This window comes from Panicum hallii, chromosome 3, assembly GCF_002211085.1.
Source record: "Panicum hallii strain FIL2 chromosome 3, PHallii_v3.1, whole genome shotgun sequence".
Classification (NCBI taxonomy): domain Eukaryota; kingdom Viridiplantae; phylum Streptophyta; class Magnoliopsida; order Poales; family Poaceae; genus Panicum; species Panicum hallii.
The window spans coordinates 19,030,499-19,046,347 of record NC_038044.1 but is presented as its reverse complement, the minus strand read 5'-3'; the positions used below and the strand labels follow the sequence as shown (position 1 = coordinate 19,046,347).

The 15,849-nt window shown below is 53.2% G+C and overlaps 1 protein-coding gene across 2 annotated transcripts; it reads right to left on the bottom strand.

Annotated features, from left to right (window-relative positions):
• Window positions 1-9,731: 9,731 nt before the first annotated feature.
• On the bottom strand, window positions 9,732-13,412 carry LOC112886392 (lipase-like). 2 transcript variants are annotated; one of them, XM_025952287.1, is made up of 8 exons: window positions 12,630-13,412; window positions 12,425-12,519; window positions 12,142-12,245; window positions 11,947-12,047; window positions 11,373-11,473; window positions 10,839-11,276; window positions 10,608-10,739; window positions 9,732-10,346 (listed from the first exon to the last, which is right to left on the bottom strand). In XM_025952287.1, exons 1-8 carry the CDS (start codon window positions 12,957-12,959, stop codon window positions 10,187-10,189), a joined length of 1,461 nt encoding a protein of 486 aa, XP_025808072.1. In that variant the 5' UTR covers window positions 12,960-13,412; the 3' UTR covers window positions 9,732-10,186. The 2 variants fall into 2 exon arrangements, with proteins under 2 accessions (XP_025808072.1, XP_025808073.1); XM_025952288.1 differs by having other exon boundaries at window positions 12,666-13,405.
• Window positions 13,413-15,849: the final 2,437 nt, after the last annotated feature.

The window sequence follows — 15,849 nt, the reverse complement described above, 5'->3', positions numbered from 1 at the left end:
TTGACAAGTAGAATTTAAACTCTCGCTATGCATTTCTTGTCATATAGTTGTGCACTTCATGTTTACCTTTGCTTCGCATGTGGTTGTAGTTTGCATTATCATTGCATGCGTAAGGGTCACAAAGGAGATCACTTGATGAAAATGAGACTTGTTTTTAAGTACAAGATCTTAATTCATGAGAAGTGAAAAGAGTAAAGTGTTAGGTGCGTTATTGCCTAGTGAGCAATGTCGTGATGAGTATGAAGCCTTCCTTCTTCAATACTCCTACGACATAGCTCATACATTTTAATTTGGCGCTTTGTCTCTCTTGCGACTTCTCCTTGATTTTGAAAAGAAAAAATTATTTAAGCTAGTAAGCTATCCTATTCTATTTGAGGGGTAAAGTCGCCTATGCAAGTCCATTAACTTGAGTTTAGTTGAATTTTATAAGTTTATTGGACTTAGCATAGAAGAGTGAGCTGAGAGAGGGTTTTTGGGTTCACCGGTTAAACCGACGTTCAATGAATCTATACCCATCGGTTTAACCGGCGTTACTAAGTGTCAGCTTCAACTCAGTCATTTCAAGCGTTCAACCGGTGTATACAAAGTTTGCAGCATCGGATCAACCGGTGAACAGATCATAAATTTGACCTGAAAATCAACTGTTATTTGCATCGTTCAACCGACGAGTTCATTTGTGGAAGCATCGGTTCAACCGGCGTACAGATGCAGATTTGGCAGAGTTTCTGGTAAACTACACCGACGCAATCAACCGGCGTTCAAAACCTAAGCGTCGAATCAACCGGCGATAAGAAAAATTGCGGGGTCCACATGTCATATTACTCTCCTGCCTGTGCGCTGCCGCCCGCTCGCTTCACTGTTTGCCGTCTCCTCATCTTCGCCCTCGCCTTCACCGTCGCCTACACACCACCGCCGTCCGCCGCCCGCTCGCCGCTCGTGCGCGTCCACGTCCGCCGCCTGTTCTGCACCACCGCCCGTACGCGCCCGCTCTCCCTCGCGCCGCCGCCGCTTGCGCACGCGCCGTCTTTCCCGCATTGCGTCGCCGTCCGCAACTACGCGCCGTCGCCTGCGCCCGCGCCGCCGCCACCGCCTTCCACGCCGTGCCACCGCGTCACCGTGCCCGCACCTGTGCTTCTTGCTCCGCACGCCCTGCAGCTCCACCGTGCCACCACCCACGCACCATTGCACCGCATTCACGCCGCGCTCCCTTTCGCTAGCCCTAGTTCGCAGCGCCGCATTCTTTGTTCCTGTCGGTGATCGAAATGGGTCGTGACAAGAGGAAGGGAAAGGAGATAGTGGTCGAGGAGCCCGCTCGCAAGCGGACTCGCGCAGCGAGAGAGGCCGAGAGGGCCGAGATGGTGGCTAAGGCCGCCGAGGAGCAGGCATCAGGCCGTGCTCGTCCGTTTGCCATCAGGGATACGCCAGCCAGAGGTAGAGCCAGAGGCAGAGGTATGGGCAGAGTCCGAGGTGCCCGGGCCACCAGAGCCGCGACAGCAGCAGCAGCAGCAGAGTCAGATCAGTCACTTTTAGCGGCAGAGTCGGATTCAGATTCAGATACAGTGCAGTCCGAGCAGTCTCAGGGACAGGGCACACAGTCACCAGCTCTACGACGTTCTGGCCGCACCCGGCAGACATCCCCCGCAGGGGACACTTCACCAGCGACCGAGCGTCGCACTGGACCGAGGACGCGAGGAGGTCACCAGCCACAGGAGCCTCGCAGGTCCATATCAGCAGCAGCAGCAGCTCGTCGAGCCGAGGCCCTAGCGGCCGAGCGCGCAGTGTTCCGCATGGACACTGTCGTGTGTCTGGAGCCAGGTGTGCTGCTCCAGAACTTGACCAAGGCCAATGCGGCGAAGGTCAAGAGGCTCAGGTGGAGTGTACAGGAGGAGGAGTGGTTCCCCGTGACACGTGACAGCCGGGTCGATCGTAGATTCTGGACACTTCTTCAGGCCAGTTTCTATGAGACCTATCAGAGGCGGGGCCACAGGATCTTCCCGCACAGGGTACTTGACTGGGTTTCACTGAGGACAGCCGCAGGGGGAGCAGATGTGAGGGAGCACTTTGCTCATTTCAGGGGACTGTCCAGGTTGCTTTCGATTGAGAGGAACAGATATATTGAGGACTGGGTCAGAGTCTTTTATGCCACAGCATGGATTGCCCCAGAGCGCCGAGCAGTTCACTTCATGTTTGGAGGCCAGGTCTTTGGTTTGTCCAGAGCGACACTTGCAGGGATTCTTGGAGTTGACTTGGTTGACGTCTCTCTGCACGAGATGGTCTACGGTGATGCAGATCCACCACGCAGGGCTATGATTGGCAGGATTGCACCTTCACACGAGGCGATCTCTCAGTGCTTCCGCCAGCCCTTCCCGGCCTCCTATGCCAGAGTCCCTAGCCTGCTGACCCCAGAGGCTTACGCTGTTCACATGGCACTTCGGAGGACTTTGCTCCCGAGGAGTGGCTATCCAGAGGGGTTCACAGGTCTGCAGCAGCTACTGCTTCTTCACATCCTTACTCACGAGCCGTTCGACATTGTTGACTTCATTTTGGCTGAGAATGAGGATGTCATCACTGACGGGATGGGTGTCGTGCGTCAGTTTCCATATGCTCATTGGATCAGCTTCATTTGTTCTATGATTGTGCCAGCTGAGTCCCCCGTCAGTGCAGTTTACAGGCAGGACGAGGTCCCATGGTTTCCAGTCTACCGTCCGACAGCACCCTCAGACAGGAGGAGAGGCAGACAGGCCGATCGAGCTGCTATGGCACAGTTGGCACCCGAGGTACAGGCCCGAGTGGCCCAGGAGGATGAGGCATTGCTAGCCGCAGAGGCACAGCTTCCCGGAGGAAATGATGAGATACATTGGTCCGACCTAGAGTCAGACTCCTCCGAGGATGAGGAGTACTTCCCTGCACCTGCTCCAGCGAGTCATGATCACGAGGCAGGGGGTTCCGGAGAGCCAGCTCCAGTGTCAGCTGCTGCTGCTACAGTCTCAGAGTCACAGGTGTCTCAGCCGTCTGAGCTCACCGCACTTCTGCAGCAGCTGGTCACACAGCAGAGAGAGGACCGTCGCGCCCAGGAGGAGGCCAGGAGAGCTCATGAGGCCCAGCTTGCAGAGATACAGAGAGAGGCCGCCCGAGAGCGAGCTGCTACCGAGGAGCGTTTTGTCGGCCTCATTGACAGAGTATCTCAGAGGACAGACGCTCAGTTTCAGCAGATGCAGCAGGGCATGATGGCGATGTTCGGGATGATCTCACAGCTATACTCTCACACCGGACTCGCCCCACAGCAGCCAGGACAGTCAGGCCTTCAGGGCGCTGGAGCACCACCACTTGCAGTCACACCAGCTCCAGCCTCTACTGCTCCAGCTTCTTCCGCGACCCCGGAGATCATGTTTTCGTTGTCCGCACTACTCGGGTCTGCAGGTCATCCTTCTTTCTCTCCACTGCCAGCGACTTCACTCTTCCAGGAGTCACCTCCAGCTGTGCAGTCAGTCGGCCTCCCCGTCGTACCACAGCCACTACCTTCAGGGGGAGGCGGAGAGGTTTCCTTGCTTCAGCAGTCATCACAGCCGGCAGCATCAGCTCTTACTACTTCAGATATGGACACATCTTCTGCTGAGCCGGCTACTACTTCCACGGATCCTCTTCCCGGCAGTGCTAGCACCAGAGCCTCGACGACCGCTACTCCTCCAGTCAGCTCAGCGCCTGCCGGCAGTTCAGATCAGCTGCTCCCGTCTGTCACTGAGGATCCACCGTCCGACGACGACGACGACAATGACCCGGATCGATTCCTTGCTGTACCTCGTCAGCTGGATCCGTAGCTTGCTCCTTTTTGTGCTTTGATGCCAAAGGGGGAGAGGGAGTGAGAGTCAGGGGGAGGGTAGCATTAGAGAGAGCTCGTGATTAGGATTTTGTTGTTTCTTATTGTATTATATTTAGTTCATGGATATGTACATTTTTCGTTTGAGCATGCTGAGCTTTTGAGACATATCTATGGATTTCGTTTGAGCCATTGAGTTCCTTGATTCTCTCTTTTCGAGTTTGCTTGTGCTTATTCGTGCCTTATCTCTCTCGCTCTCTCGTTATTTATGTTTATGTTGTCATCAATCACCAAAAAGGGGGAGATTGTAAGCATCTAGGCCCTCAAGGTATGTTTCGGTGATTAATGACAACCATTATTGTGACTAATGAGTTTGTGCAGCTTTATAGATCATTATCGCTCATTTGGTTATATGTCAAAAGAGGCCCCTAATTTTCATTGTTCAAAAAGGCGATCTCGACATTCAACTCAATAATATGTCAAGACTAAGGATCTTTCTAGTCCTAAGTGTCATAAGGTTGAGAAGGACGCTTAGGTTAGTATAGGTTTTATAGTTTTGTAGTGATCGCACTATTAAGAGGGGTTTAGGCTTAGTAACTTGAGCATGGACATGGTCATTTGAAAATGGATGCACACAATGGTCACTCAGGTTTCTAGAAGCTCAAATAAGTGGTTCTGAACTCATATCTCAAGAATAATTGGATTTCATTCAAGACTCAAGTCAGAAAATGCAAAATCAGGAAAATCCTTAACACCGGTTTAACCGACGCCTCAACTTTTCTATACGCCGGTTAAACGAGGTCAGCAGAGTCTGGACAAGTCAATACACCGGTTAAACCGACGATATTTGAAATTGGACGTCGGTGCAGTTGTCCAGAGACTTGGTTTTTCAGTTGATCAGTGGACAACTACACTCACCGGTTAAACCGACGATATTTGAAATTGGACGTCGGTGCAGTTGTCCAGAGACTTGGTTTTTCAGTTGATCAATGGATGACTACACTCACTGGTTAAACCGATGCTACGACGGTTAATCTGCCCAAGCTGTAACGGCTAGTTTTCAGAAGGGGTAGTTTACATTCACCGGTTAAACCGACGATGACTATTGGAGGGACGTCGGATTAACCGGCGGTACGCAGTTTTCTGGCAGCTTTTTCTCCAACGGCTCTATTCGTGTGAGCTGCCTATATATACCCCTCCAATGGGTCATTCTACCACTCTTGAAAACATCCAAACACTCATACTATAGTCAAGAGCCACCTTGAGCTTCATCATTTCACACACTTATTCATTCAATCATTCAAGAAGCAAGATTAAGGACTTGAGTAGAGAGAAGCTTGTGTGCATCCTTTCTTGGTGATCGGTTCTTGCTCAAGTGAAGGCTTTAGCTTGTTACTCTTGGTGATTGGCATCACCTAGGCGATCTTGGTGATCGAGGTGATTCTCGCGGAGCTTGCCAAGGATTGTGGGAGTCCGGAGAAAAAGATTGTACGTGGCTTGATCTCCACCACACCGGGATGGTGAACGGAGACTCTTAGTGAGCGCCCTCGTCTTGGTGACTTGGGAGGTGACAATACTCTTTGTGAGTGTCACAACGTGGATTAGGGGTGTGTGCCAACACATCGATACCATGGGAAAAAATCCGGTTGTCTCTTATCCCTTTTTACTTATTCAAGCATTATCTTTCATGCAATTCATTCATGTGCTTGATTTAGGGATCACTAGTTAGCTCTACCTTGCTAGGCTTTACCTCTTTTTATCTATCCTAGCTTGCATAGCTAGTTTTAGTTACCCGGTTGGTGAATTGGTGCATTTCTAGCTTTGCATAGGTTAAGGTTGCTTTACCTTGCTTTAGAAATTGAAAAAGGCCCAATTCACCCCCCTCTTGGTCCATCGATCCTTTCAGAAGGGCGCCGCCGCGGGTGGCCGGTGTGAGCCATCGGAGCGGGTTATCCACTATGGCATAGGTAGCGGCCCATCAGGGGAAGACGACCCGCCAGGAGCCCACGAGGCTGCACGGGGCAGCGGTGGGTCAGAGGCTGGAGGTGGGCCTGAAGTCGAGGGCCCACGAGCCGGTGTGGTGGAGGGACCTGCAGAAGGAAAACACGGTGGTGGTGGAAAGGGAACTGTCACAGGGTTAGAAAAATCCTCCAAAAATGCAAAAGCCTCGTAAGGTGGTGGTGGTGAGGGATCTTCGGCGAAGGGAAATGAGGTTTCGTCAAAGACAACGTGGCGAGAGATGATGGTGCGATTTGTGTGGCGATCAAGGCAAACATAGCCCTTGTGGTGAGGGGAGTAGCCAAGAAACACACATAGGGTGGAGCGGGGAGCAAGTTTGTGAGCGGCTGTAGCGGAGAGGTTGGGGTAACACTTACACCCGAAAACCCTTAGGTGCTCATAGGATGGTTGTACACCAAACAGTGCAAGGTGGGGAGTGGAGAAAGAGAGGGTTTTGGTGGGGAGAATGTTGAGGAGGTGTGTCGCCATGCCGAGGACGGCGGCCCAACAGGAAGTGGTACACTTGCGTGGAATAGCAGGGAGCGAACAACATTGTTGGTGGTGCGGATAATGCGTTCGGCTTTGCCATTCTGAGCGGAGGTGTAAGGGCACGACATGCGAAAAAGAACTCCGTGGGACGCAAAGAATGAGCGAGCACTAAGATTGTCGAATTCGCGACCATTATCGCTTTGGAGTCCTTGAACAGGAACACCAAACTGGGTGTGTACGTAAGCGAAAAAATTCGACAAAGTGGAAAAAGTGTCAGACTTGAGACGTAAAGGGAATGTCCATAGATAATGCGAATAATCATCAAGAATGACAAGATAGTATTTGTGACCAGAAACACTAGTGATAGGCGAGGTCCAGAGATCACAGTGTAATAACTGAAATATGTGACTAGCACGAGAAGAGGAAGCATGAAAAGGAAGGCGAACATGTCGAGCAAGCTGGTAGGCATGGCAGAGACCATCGGTGGTGCTTGATGTGCACTTGATGGCCGAGTGAGCGAGCTTGGAGAGTGCCTCATGACCGGGGTGTCCGAGCCGTTGATGCCAAAGTGCCGGGGAGGAAGATGCAAGAAGAGCAGAGGCCGAAGGTAGTAGAGGGTAGAGAGGCCCGGAACTGTTACACCTGGCGATCTCGCTCCGAGTGGGAAGATCCTTCACAGAACAGCCAAAAGGATCAAATTCCACGCTACAGTTATTGTCAATGGTAAACTGACGAACGGAAATGAGATTCTTAATAAGGTTTGGTGCGATGAGAACATTATTAAGATGGAGGTTGTGAGGGAGATGAGCAGTGCCAGTGGATGTCACAGGTACAAGGCTACCGTCACCGACGACAATGTTAGTGGGGGAGTAAATAGAGGTAGGGACAGTGGAAGAGAGAGTACCAGCATCGGAGGCAATATGGTTTGTGGCTCCAGTATCAAAATACCAGTCGTGCTGAGGAGGCTGTTGAAGATGGACCGTCTGAAATTGGGCCGCCAAAGCCTGCTGATCCCAGCCAGTGGTGTAGGGACTGGCAGCAGGAGGGCCCATCGGTGGATTTGGGGCTGGGACACCCCACTGACCGGCCCACTGACCAGGTGGCCCTGCGATGAAGGCGTGAGGGGGCTGGGCCAGCCCAGCAGGTGACGGGCGGGGCGGACCGCGAGGCCCAGGCCACATATGGATGGAGCCTATCCACGGGTTGTGGTAGCTTGGCCAAAAACCGCCACCTCATGGACCTTGGCCGCCAGACACCGTCGAAGCAAGGGAGCCGGAGTTGCCTCCACCGCTGGACCGACCGCCGGTGTTCTCGGCGCCATAGCCGCTGCTACCGCCTTCGCCGCCGCCCCCGTGTCTCTTGCCGCTGCGCTTGCCGCGCTTAGAGGAGCCACCAGAGGAGAGTCCGGGGGTTCCTTGCTGGTGCGGTGGGGGGGGGGCGCCAGGCAGACGAGCCCCGTTGGAGGAGCCCTTGCCGCCATTGGAGCTGGAGAAGAGAGCGGTCGCGGGGGTGGTCTTGGCCATGGTCAGCTCCTCAATCTGTAGATCAGCTCGGACCTGCAGGAAGCTGGGCAGGGGGTTGGTGCGGCGAAGGTGAAGGCCGATGGCTTCGAACCATTCATTGAGGCCGCGGATGATGTTGAGGACGAGGGTGCGGTCGGAGACAGGTTCGCCGAAGTCGCGGAGATCCTCCGCCTTGCGCTTGTAGAGGCGACAGTAGTCAGCGACGGAGAGGCAGCCTTGACAGAAGTTGCGGAAGTCGGCGTCGGCGTACAGGGCGCGCGTCGCCTGATTCCCGAGAAATTGGGACTCGATGGCAAGCCAAATGTCGCGGGCAGTGGCGCGGCGCTCGGAGACGGTGTCGGCGAGGTCGTCGAAGATGGTGCCGAGGAGCCAAGTCCGCACGACGCAGTCCATCCGGACCTAGTCGGCGGAGGTGGGAATGGCGATGTCTGATAGGACATGGCGTTCCAGGGAGTACCGCCCAAGGGTGAGGAGAAAGGATTCGCGCCACCGGGCGTAGAAGGTGGACGCACTGTCGAGTTGAAGCGGGATGAGGGCGCGGATGTTTTGCACCGAGACCGCCTGTGCGTGAAGGTTAAGGAGCGTAGTGGCCTCGTGCTGAGCAACGGCGTCGTAGAGGGGTTCATTGTCGACGGTGGTGAAGGAAGCGTCGTCATCATCGGCGTCGGGCGGAGGTGGGAGGTCGGCTGCAGCGCGTTCCCGCACGGCGCGGCCAAGAGCGGCACGAAGACGAGCATCGGCCGCATCACGGTCTGCCTGCACCGCGGCGGCCTCACGTTCTGCCTCAGCCACACGGGCGAGTGCAGTGTCGCGGGCGGCCTAGCGGGCGCGAGCGTCCTTCGTGGAATCGGCGGGCGTTGCCGGCCGGCCATCAGGATGAAAGGCGGCGGCGGCGGCGGCCGAAGCGTCGACATTGGCGCCGGCCATGAGCAGCGTCGGATGACGCGCTGGAGCAGCGCCTGGGCAGCGCGCTGGAGGGGCGGCGCGCTTGAAGCAGCGCATGTTGCGGAAGAAAAACGGCCTGGGTGAGAACCTAGGCGTCTGATACCATGAAAACTTCTGTATATGTGTATTGATACATGGTGTACAGAGGGGATTACATATAAGTAGGCTGAGGAGCCAAGGGTCCACAATGTGAACACTAAACTAGAAAGGTTTAAGCCTAATAACTATCATTAATACTGCACAGGGCACTAGGCCGGTGCATTCATATTAGGGGAGCACAAATGCAGTCTAACAGTAACTTTAAATATTGCAGTAGTATTTTCAATGTTGCAACGGGTGCTGGTAGCAAGTCTAGTCGAAGTGTCAAACCAATGTACAAGAGTCTTGACAAACTGAAAGTTCCTTAGGCGATCGCCTCTCGCCATGCAAAACGTTTCTTAAAAGGAAATATTCAGCAGGCATAAAATTGAATAGGAGTTCCTTGCAGCTCCACCCAAGCCATCCAGAATTCGATCATTTCCTCTTCCTCCATGATGAAACGTAATGAGTTTGCTTGGCATGACATTGTGCCCAGCATCTTCTTCACGGCTAATTTGTGATCCGCTCAGAAAAAAAAAAGAATCCACTATAACAAAATACGGCAAGTTGCTATAACCGGTATAGAAGGCAACTCACGTGTGTTAGCCCCACTGCCCACGTATCAGGGAATGATTGAGCGACGTATCAGTTTTTTTTTTGTTTGAGAGCTTCACTCGATCAGTGTTCATGCTGTCACGATGGACAATATCAGGAACTGCAAGCATCGAGTAGTTGCCTAACATGATTCAGTGAGAGCTGAGGAGACATCTCTGTCATCGAAAGCATGGCACTGATAACAACCAACGATATCTGTATTCCAGCTGGCTGCAAGAAAAATCCAGGCCAAACAAAGATATCCAATCCTGATAATTGCCATCGAATGCAATGATAATTCATGAACCATTTCTTTTCACCAAATCCTTCTGCTAGTACAAGGTTTCTCCGTCGATGCAACCCTCAATATTTACAAATCACTTTTTAAACATATATGTGAACCTATCACAATTCACAACCACAGTTAGTAATGAGTAACTGCAGCCGTCTGATCCATTGTCTCCTGTTCGTTCGATGGAGAATCAACACTGGAAGGCAAATCCAAAATCTTCCTTGCTATATGGTTGGCCGAGCCGAAGCGTTCCCTAGAGGGGGTCGGAGTATCCGACAAGGATGCAAGTCCCCAGCCTCCATGAACCCCTCTTCCAAGAACAGGAGAGATCAAGTATGAAATACTCGTCAAATCATCATCAGCAATGCAATTTACAGTTTATGAAAAACGCTGTGGTTCCTCATTTGTTCCTCTCTACAACCTAGAAATACTTTGCTTTGGGATTATCTGCTATTGACTCGTTTCGTTTGGTAGGGTAGGTGGGCTCTTCCTAAATGCATGCTTTCTGCATCGCTGGAAAATGCCATCATACAGCAAATCAAACTGCACTCCAGCTCTTTCCCGGTTCACAATAAATAGAATGTGGTCAGCTTCAATAATCTTGTAATACCTGCATAAATTGATAGAGCAATTATTTTTCCATTGGTGAAGAAAGATAAATGCATGAAATCACTTCAAAACTTGGCAGCTGACCAATTGAATCTAATGTCAAACTTTTAAAGCATTGTCAAGAGAACAAATGTACTAGGGTGCGAGAGCCAATTGATGATCATGAATGCCATGACCCTAGAAATACTTTGAAGCAAGAAAGATACCTATTTCTACCAAACAACTTAAAAATTGAGGCAAAACTCTGAAACGTAGTACTAACCATATCCCAGGTTGCAAAGGATGGCAGTCAGAATCGTCCACTACAAAACGGTGTGGATGCTCTGTAGGAATGCGTGGGTGAGTCATAGAGATTGTGTTCAAAGCCCCATCATTGTCTTCCCAATCTTCATCCCTGCATAATATCAGCAAAAAGATTAAAGACGTGCTAAATAATGAACCACACGCAGATTCCTTTAAGGATATGTATTTTGCCTTAGAGCAGAGGACTCACCTGTATCCTTTGTAAGGCAGAGGTGCATTTTGAGGGTGTCGCCACATACACATCTGAAGGACTCTGAGAAAGAGCATGGGGTGGACTCCAAGAACACTTGAAGGCACTGTAATTCCAAATAGCTTTCTTGTTTTCTTTGTAGCATAACTGAAGTAGAATGTATTGGGAAAGGTCCTCAGTCTAGAGTTAAGTTTTATAGATCCCTGTATTGTGAGGTCAGGTAAAATCCAATCTCCGCTGGCAAATGGGCCGCTGTGTCCCAGCAGCAGATCAGTTAAACCCCAGAAGCCTACTTTCCTCCGAGACATCTCATAGTGGTCAAAACCAAAATTGTAGAAATTCTTCAACCAAGGAATGTCTAGCCAATCGTAGACAATAACTCCAAGCCGGCAGAGCTGAAGAAGACAGATAGATCTCATGGACTTACCATCTTCGACCCTGAAAGTAACAGAAAAGTTAAAAAAAAAGGAAGGAGCCAGACAACGAGATGAAGTACATCAATCTTTTCATCTGCATAGTTTCTGCAACACTTACAGCATGCCGTCATAGTAAGTTCTCGTTGTCCCATTGAGTGCGCCCGACAAAGAAGTAAGGCTCAGAATCCAGTCTTCAGAAGTATCATGGCCTGGGAAAGCCTGACATTGGTATCACGGTCTGTGTTAGAATTATATATCCACAAAGTACTCTAAAGTTCCCATGTTTCGTAGCACTAGAGCATGCCAGCAAACTGCCGGCTCAACATGCAACAAGCAAGACCAGCATGACACATGCGTAAAGCTCATAAAGGGTCATGCAATCGAACACCGAAGCTCAATTCAGCGGCAAAAGTGCATTTCAAAATCAGGGAGTTAAAAAATAGAAAGGTAAACTAAGAACGGATTTTGGCCATACTAAAAACAGATTCTTGGACCATCCCTACAAAAGCGCTTTAACAGAGGCCCAAGTTAACTAATACTGAAGCAAAGTCATCCTAAATTGGGTGCTCTAATCATGTACTCCAAGTCACAAGAACCATCCCTCTGAAAGCACATGATTGGCATGACTATTTCTACCACCATCAACAAACAGCAATCACTTGTGAGTAAAACTGAAAATCTCTTGTGTGTACCTTGTCAGCTAGCATCTGATGCAGCACCCTCACAACCTGTGCGCCGGCCGAATGCCCGACAAAGTGCACTGGGTTCTGCTCGTCCCACACAGGATAGTGCCCTGCGCCCAATTAGAACAGCAATTTCAGAACTCTGCGTCCAAAATAAATCCATGGAAGGCCCTGGCAATGCATTCTGTTGTTGAGAATCCCTACCTGTGGGATAGATTCTCCCGAACCGTTTGTGGCCGCAAGCCTTGCTGTGATCCTCGCCGTAGTCCACCTGCCCGCCCTTGAGGTAGTAGAACAGCTCGCGCGCCCTGCAGCGCCAAGAACAATCAAATCATTATAAGCAGCATAATTTAGTAAGGTAAGGTGATTAAAGAAGGTAAAGTAGCGGGGATCAACTACCAAACAGGAACATTTGGCAGATTCGGTTTTGTATTATGATGATCAGGGAGGTATGCTGCTACTTTTCTTTTCCTGATGATCCACCCACCTGTCATGGATGCTGGTGAGCGACCCCAAATCCGGCACGAGCACGCGGTCGTCCTTCTTCTCGGCGCCGGCGAAGTAGGAGAGCCCCCCGAGCCTCTGCGCGCGGAAGCAAGCAAAAGGGGAAACCCCATGAGCAATCTGCCCGCCGCAGCATTTCACCGAACACCCGCCGCCCCGCCCCCGAAGCGCGAGGGAAAAAAAAAACCCCGAGAGATAGGAAGCGTTTCCGTTCGGTCTCGTACCCCCTTGCCGAAGCCGAAGATGCCGTGGACGAGGACGATGGGCGGCGGCGAGCCGTCGAGCACGACGGGCCCGGCGCCCCTGCGCTCGTCGCGCTCCCCCGCGGCGGCGACGTCGACGAGCGCCCCCTCGCCCGCGGCTGCGGGCGGCTGCCGGCGCAGCAGGAAGGACCCGGAGGCCGCGGCCGCCTGCGAGATGTCGGCGGCCACGGCCGTGCTGAAGACGTAGAAGCCGAAGACGAGGTGCACCGCGGCGCTGACCCCGAGCTCCATGAGGCTGAGGATGAACCGCGCCATCTCGCCGCACCGGCGACCTCAGCCCGAGTGGGTACGGCGGCGGCGTGCCGTCGGTCGTCGGCTCGTCGTCGCCGTCCCGCTCCCCTCCCCCGCGTCTCCTGCTATCGTCCCTCCCCTCAGGAAGAGGAGGAATAGGAGGAGGAGACGAACGAGCGCCCGCCGGATTGGGCCGCCGCCGCGTCGGCCTCCTTCCTCTTTTCCGAAGAGTCCTCGCGGGTTTCCGTCCGTCGCAGCGGCTCGGTGCCGCGCTGTCCGCCCGCCCTCGGTCGCCGAACGGGGTGAGGCCTCTCTCCCTCTCTGCCCCTGGCCCCAATCATACGGCTCGCTATTTATAACCGGCGGGCGCGGGGGCCTCGGCGTCGTGGCGCGGTGGTTGCTTCTGCGACGGGCGCGTTCGGGACTCGGGGGGAGTCCGTGTGGGTGGCCGGCCGGTCGCGCTGCGGGTGCGGGAGTTCGGGGGGGAGACCGCGCGGGGCTGTGCCGGGCTGGGAGGGTATGGGCGGGGGCGCGTGCGGTTGGTGGTTGGCGTTCGGTTTCCGTGCGGGCGGCCTGGCAGGGCGCTGGCGGTGGGGTCCGGTTTGTCAGTAGGGGCGGTGGGGCCAGCTGGGAGAGGCCCACCAGCAAGCCCGTGTTGCTATTGGTTTGGTTGGCACGGATGATGTTTCCCGCGGCTGGTAACTTTGTGGGCTGCTCTGTGTCCCCAACATCCATATATTATTTTTTTTAAAAAAACATCCATATATTTTGCACACAGCCAGCCTCCTAGTCCAACTGCAAACATGTCAATTCTTTCCTCCTTCGAACGGGAGAACCAATTTTCCAGGCGCTTAATTGGTCTACCTTCCAGAAGTTTCTGTGAGGCTCTGGTGCTCTGGTAGTAGTGCTCGTCCACCCATCTGCGTTTGAGGCTTTTGCGTGGACCGTCCTGGTCACGCTGTGGTGTGTCGACTTCGCCGCCACGCCCACGCTGTGCCTGACTGGCTGAGCAGCGAGTACCTGGTTACTGAAAGGAAAAGGCCTAATCCTCGCATGGAAAAGACATGGTGAGGACTTACGGATCGCTGGTAAGTTACCGGCACTTGCATTTTTTTTCCCCTCTCGGATTTAGACCAAGCAGCCAAACTTGAGCGTTCATCGCGCCATAAATCATCACCCCTTGGCGGAACAGTGGGCCCAACGCCTTCTAGAAACGTCGGAACCAGTGGCCGGGCCCAGAGTCTGCCTTGTCAATGGACCCCGCCTGTGCCCTTATCGGATCGGAAGAACGTGTCCCACTCTGCCAAGCTGGCCCGGCCAAGCCAGACGCCAAAAGGCAACTCTGCACCAGACTGAAGCTAGTGCATGCTGCTGCCCCGTCGGCCTCTTGTCACCTGAGTAATTGGCGTTTCAACCATTTCTCCGGATCCAGTAAAAACTTAGGTTAGTTTTTTTTTTCTCGGCAAAAGAAAACTTCGGGTTGCTAAATTGACTGAGGTGTTCCAAACACTCTGTTTGCCTTCAGTATAAGCAGATGTTTCTCGTTCAAAAAAAAATGACTGAGCTGCACTGCCCAATGGACTAACATATTTTCCTAGAATTGTGTGGTGAATTTGAGGTCCGTCAGTGGCGGAAAAGAGAAAACCCTGGTGCATTGGTAACATGGAAGCTCGTGGACAGCGGCTCGAAGCGCCTAGATCAATTTTCCACGGCCTCTTATTATTTTGTTTTGTTTTGTTTTTTGCGATCGCGAGACCTACCGTAGCGGCCACGTGCAAGACGTGCGAGTGTCGAGGAATTTTAGCTTCCTTTAAAAAAGAAAAGAAAAAGAACTGGAGATCCGGGGGTGCGCCTGCTGTCGTTGTCAGAAGCCACGCACGCACGAACGCGCTCTTGTTTTGACCGACGCTGGCACGGTCACGCAGACCTCCGGCTCGGAGGCGGCCGTGCCAAACCCTCTCGCCACCCGCCTTTGAATTACTGATGTGGGCCGGCGAACGAACTAGAAGCCAAAGGGAGACCTGCAGCATCGTGGCTGACGAGTACCCAAAGGGAGAACGAGAAACCGATCAGGTCGACGGGCGCGCGCCGCCGCCGCCGCCGCCGCCGCGGCGCGGCGCGGGAGGAGCTCCTCGTAGCTGGCGCCGAGGTCACCGGGAAACGGTTGGTTGCTTTCTTCTTGTCCCGGGTCAGTTTCGCTCGGCGGCAGTGACCCTGACCTCTGCTCGTGCGATCCTTCAGATATTGACCCGTGCCGGCCATTTGTTTACGCCTGCTTTTCTTCTCCCCCCTTCTTTCTTGCAGCTGTTCCTCCGTTCCAAAGCGGGAACTCGGATTAGAAGAAAGGGAGCACTCGCGTGTGTGTCGAACTTTGGCTCTCGTCGTCATTGCTTGTGCCGCCGGCCGAGGCGATGTCGTCGTCGTCGTTCGCCTGGCGTGCCGCCAAACCAGAGCCCGGCAAATTCTAGCCGGGCACGGACAGGTGCCCCCCGATGCTACAAGGATTCTTCGTTCTTGGAAGGAGAGTATACGCATCCCGCAGGCATGCATGCCAACCAGGGAAACCCACACCCACCCAACCCGCGCGTCAAGATCGGTTCACCGTCCCTGATCCTCCGACCCACACAGAACCAGCAGAGAAGGCAGCTAGCTGGTGCGGTGGGGCAGACTTGAGCAACTCCCAACCCCCACGTGCAAACACACTCCTCGAAATTAGTATCGAGTTGACCTTTGCGTCAAAGTCATGCTCGATTGACATAGTGACACCCGTTGACCTGCTCAAAGCAGCCAGGCACCGGTATAAATTAGACTAAACGCCTGCTTGGGTTGACGTACGTGTTCCCTCCGAGCGTCCGCCGGAGGCACGCAGCGTCGTCGTCGTCGATGCCTCCTCTCTCGTTCTTGTCACGCGCCC

Excerpts from the sequence above, each read along its gene's own strand:
- LOC112886392 (XM_025952287.1), bottom strand. The coding sequence starts at position 12,959 with ATGGCGCGGTTCATCCTCAGCCTCATGGAGCTCGGGGTCAGCGCCGCG. Across the intron at positions 12,246-12,424 it reads CTCACCAGCATCCATGACAG|GGCGCGCGAGCTGTTCTACT; the intron begins GTGGGTGGATCA and ends TTGGCGCTGCAG. Across the intron at positions 10,740-10,838 it reads CTGCCTTACAAAGGATACAG|GGATGAAGATTGGGAAGACA; the intron begins GTGAGTCCTCTG and ends GATATTATGCAG.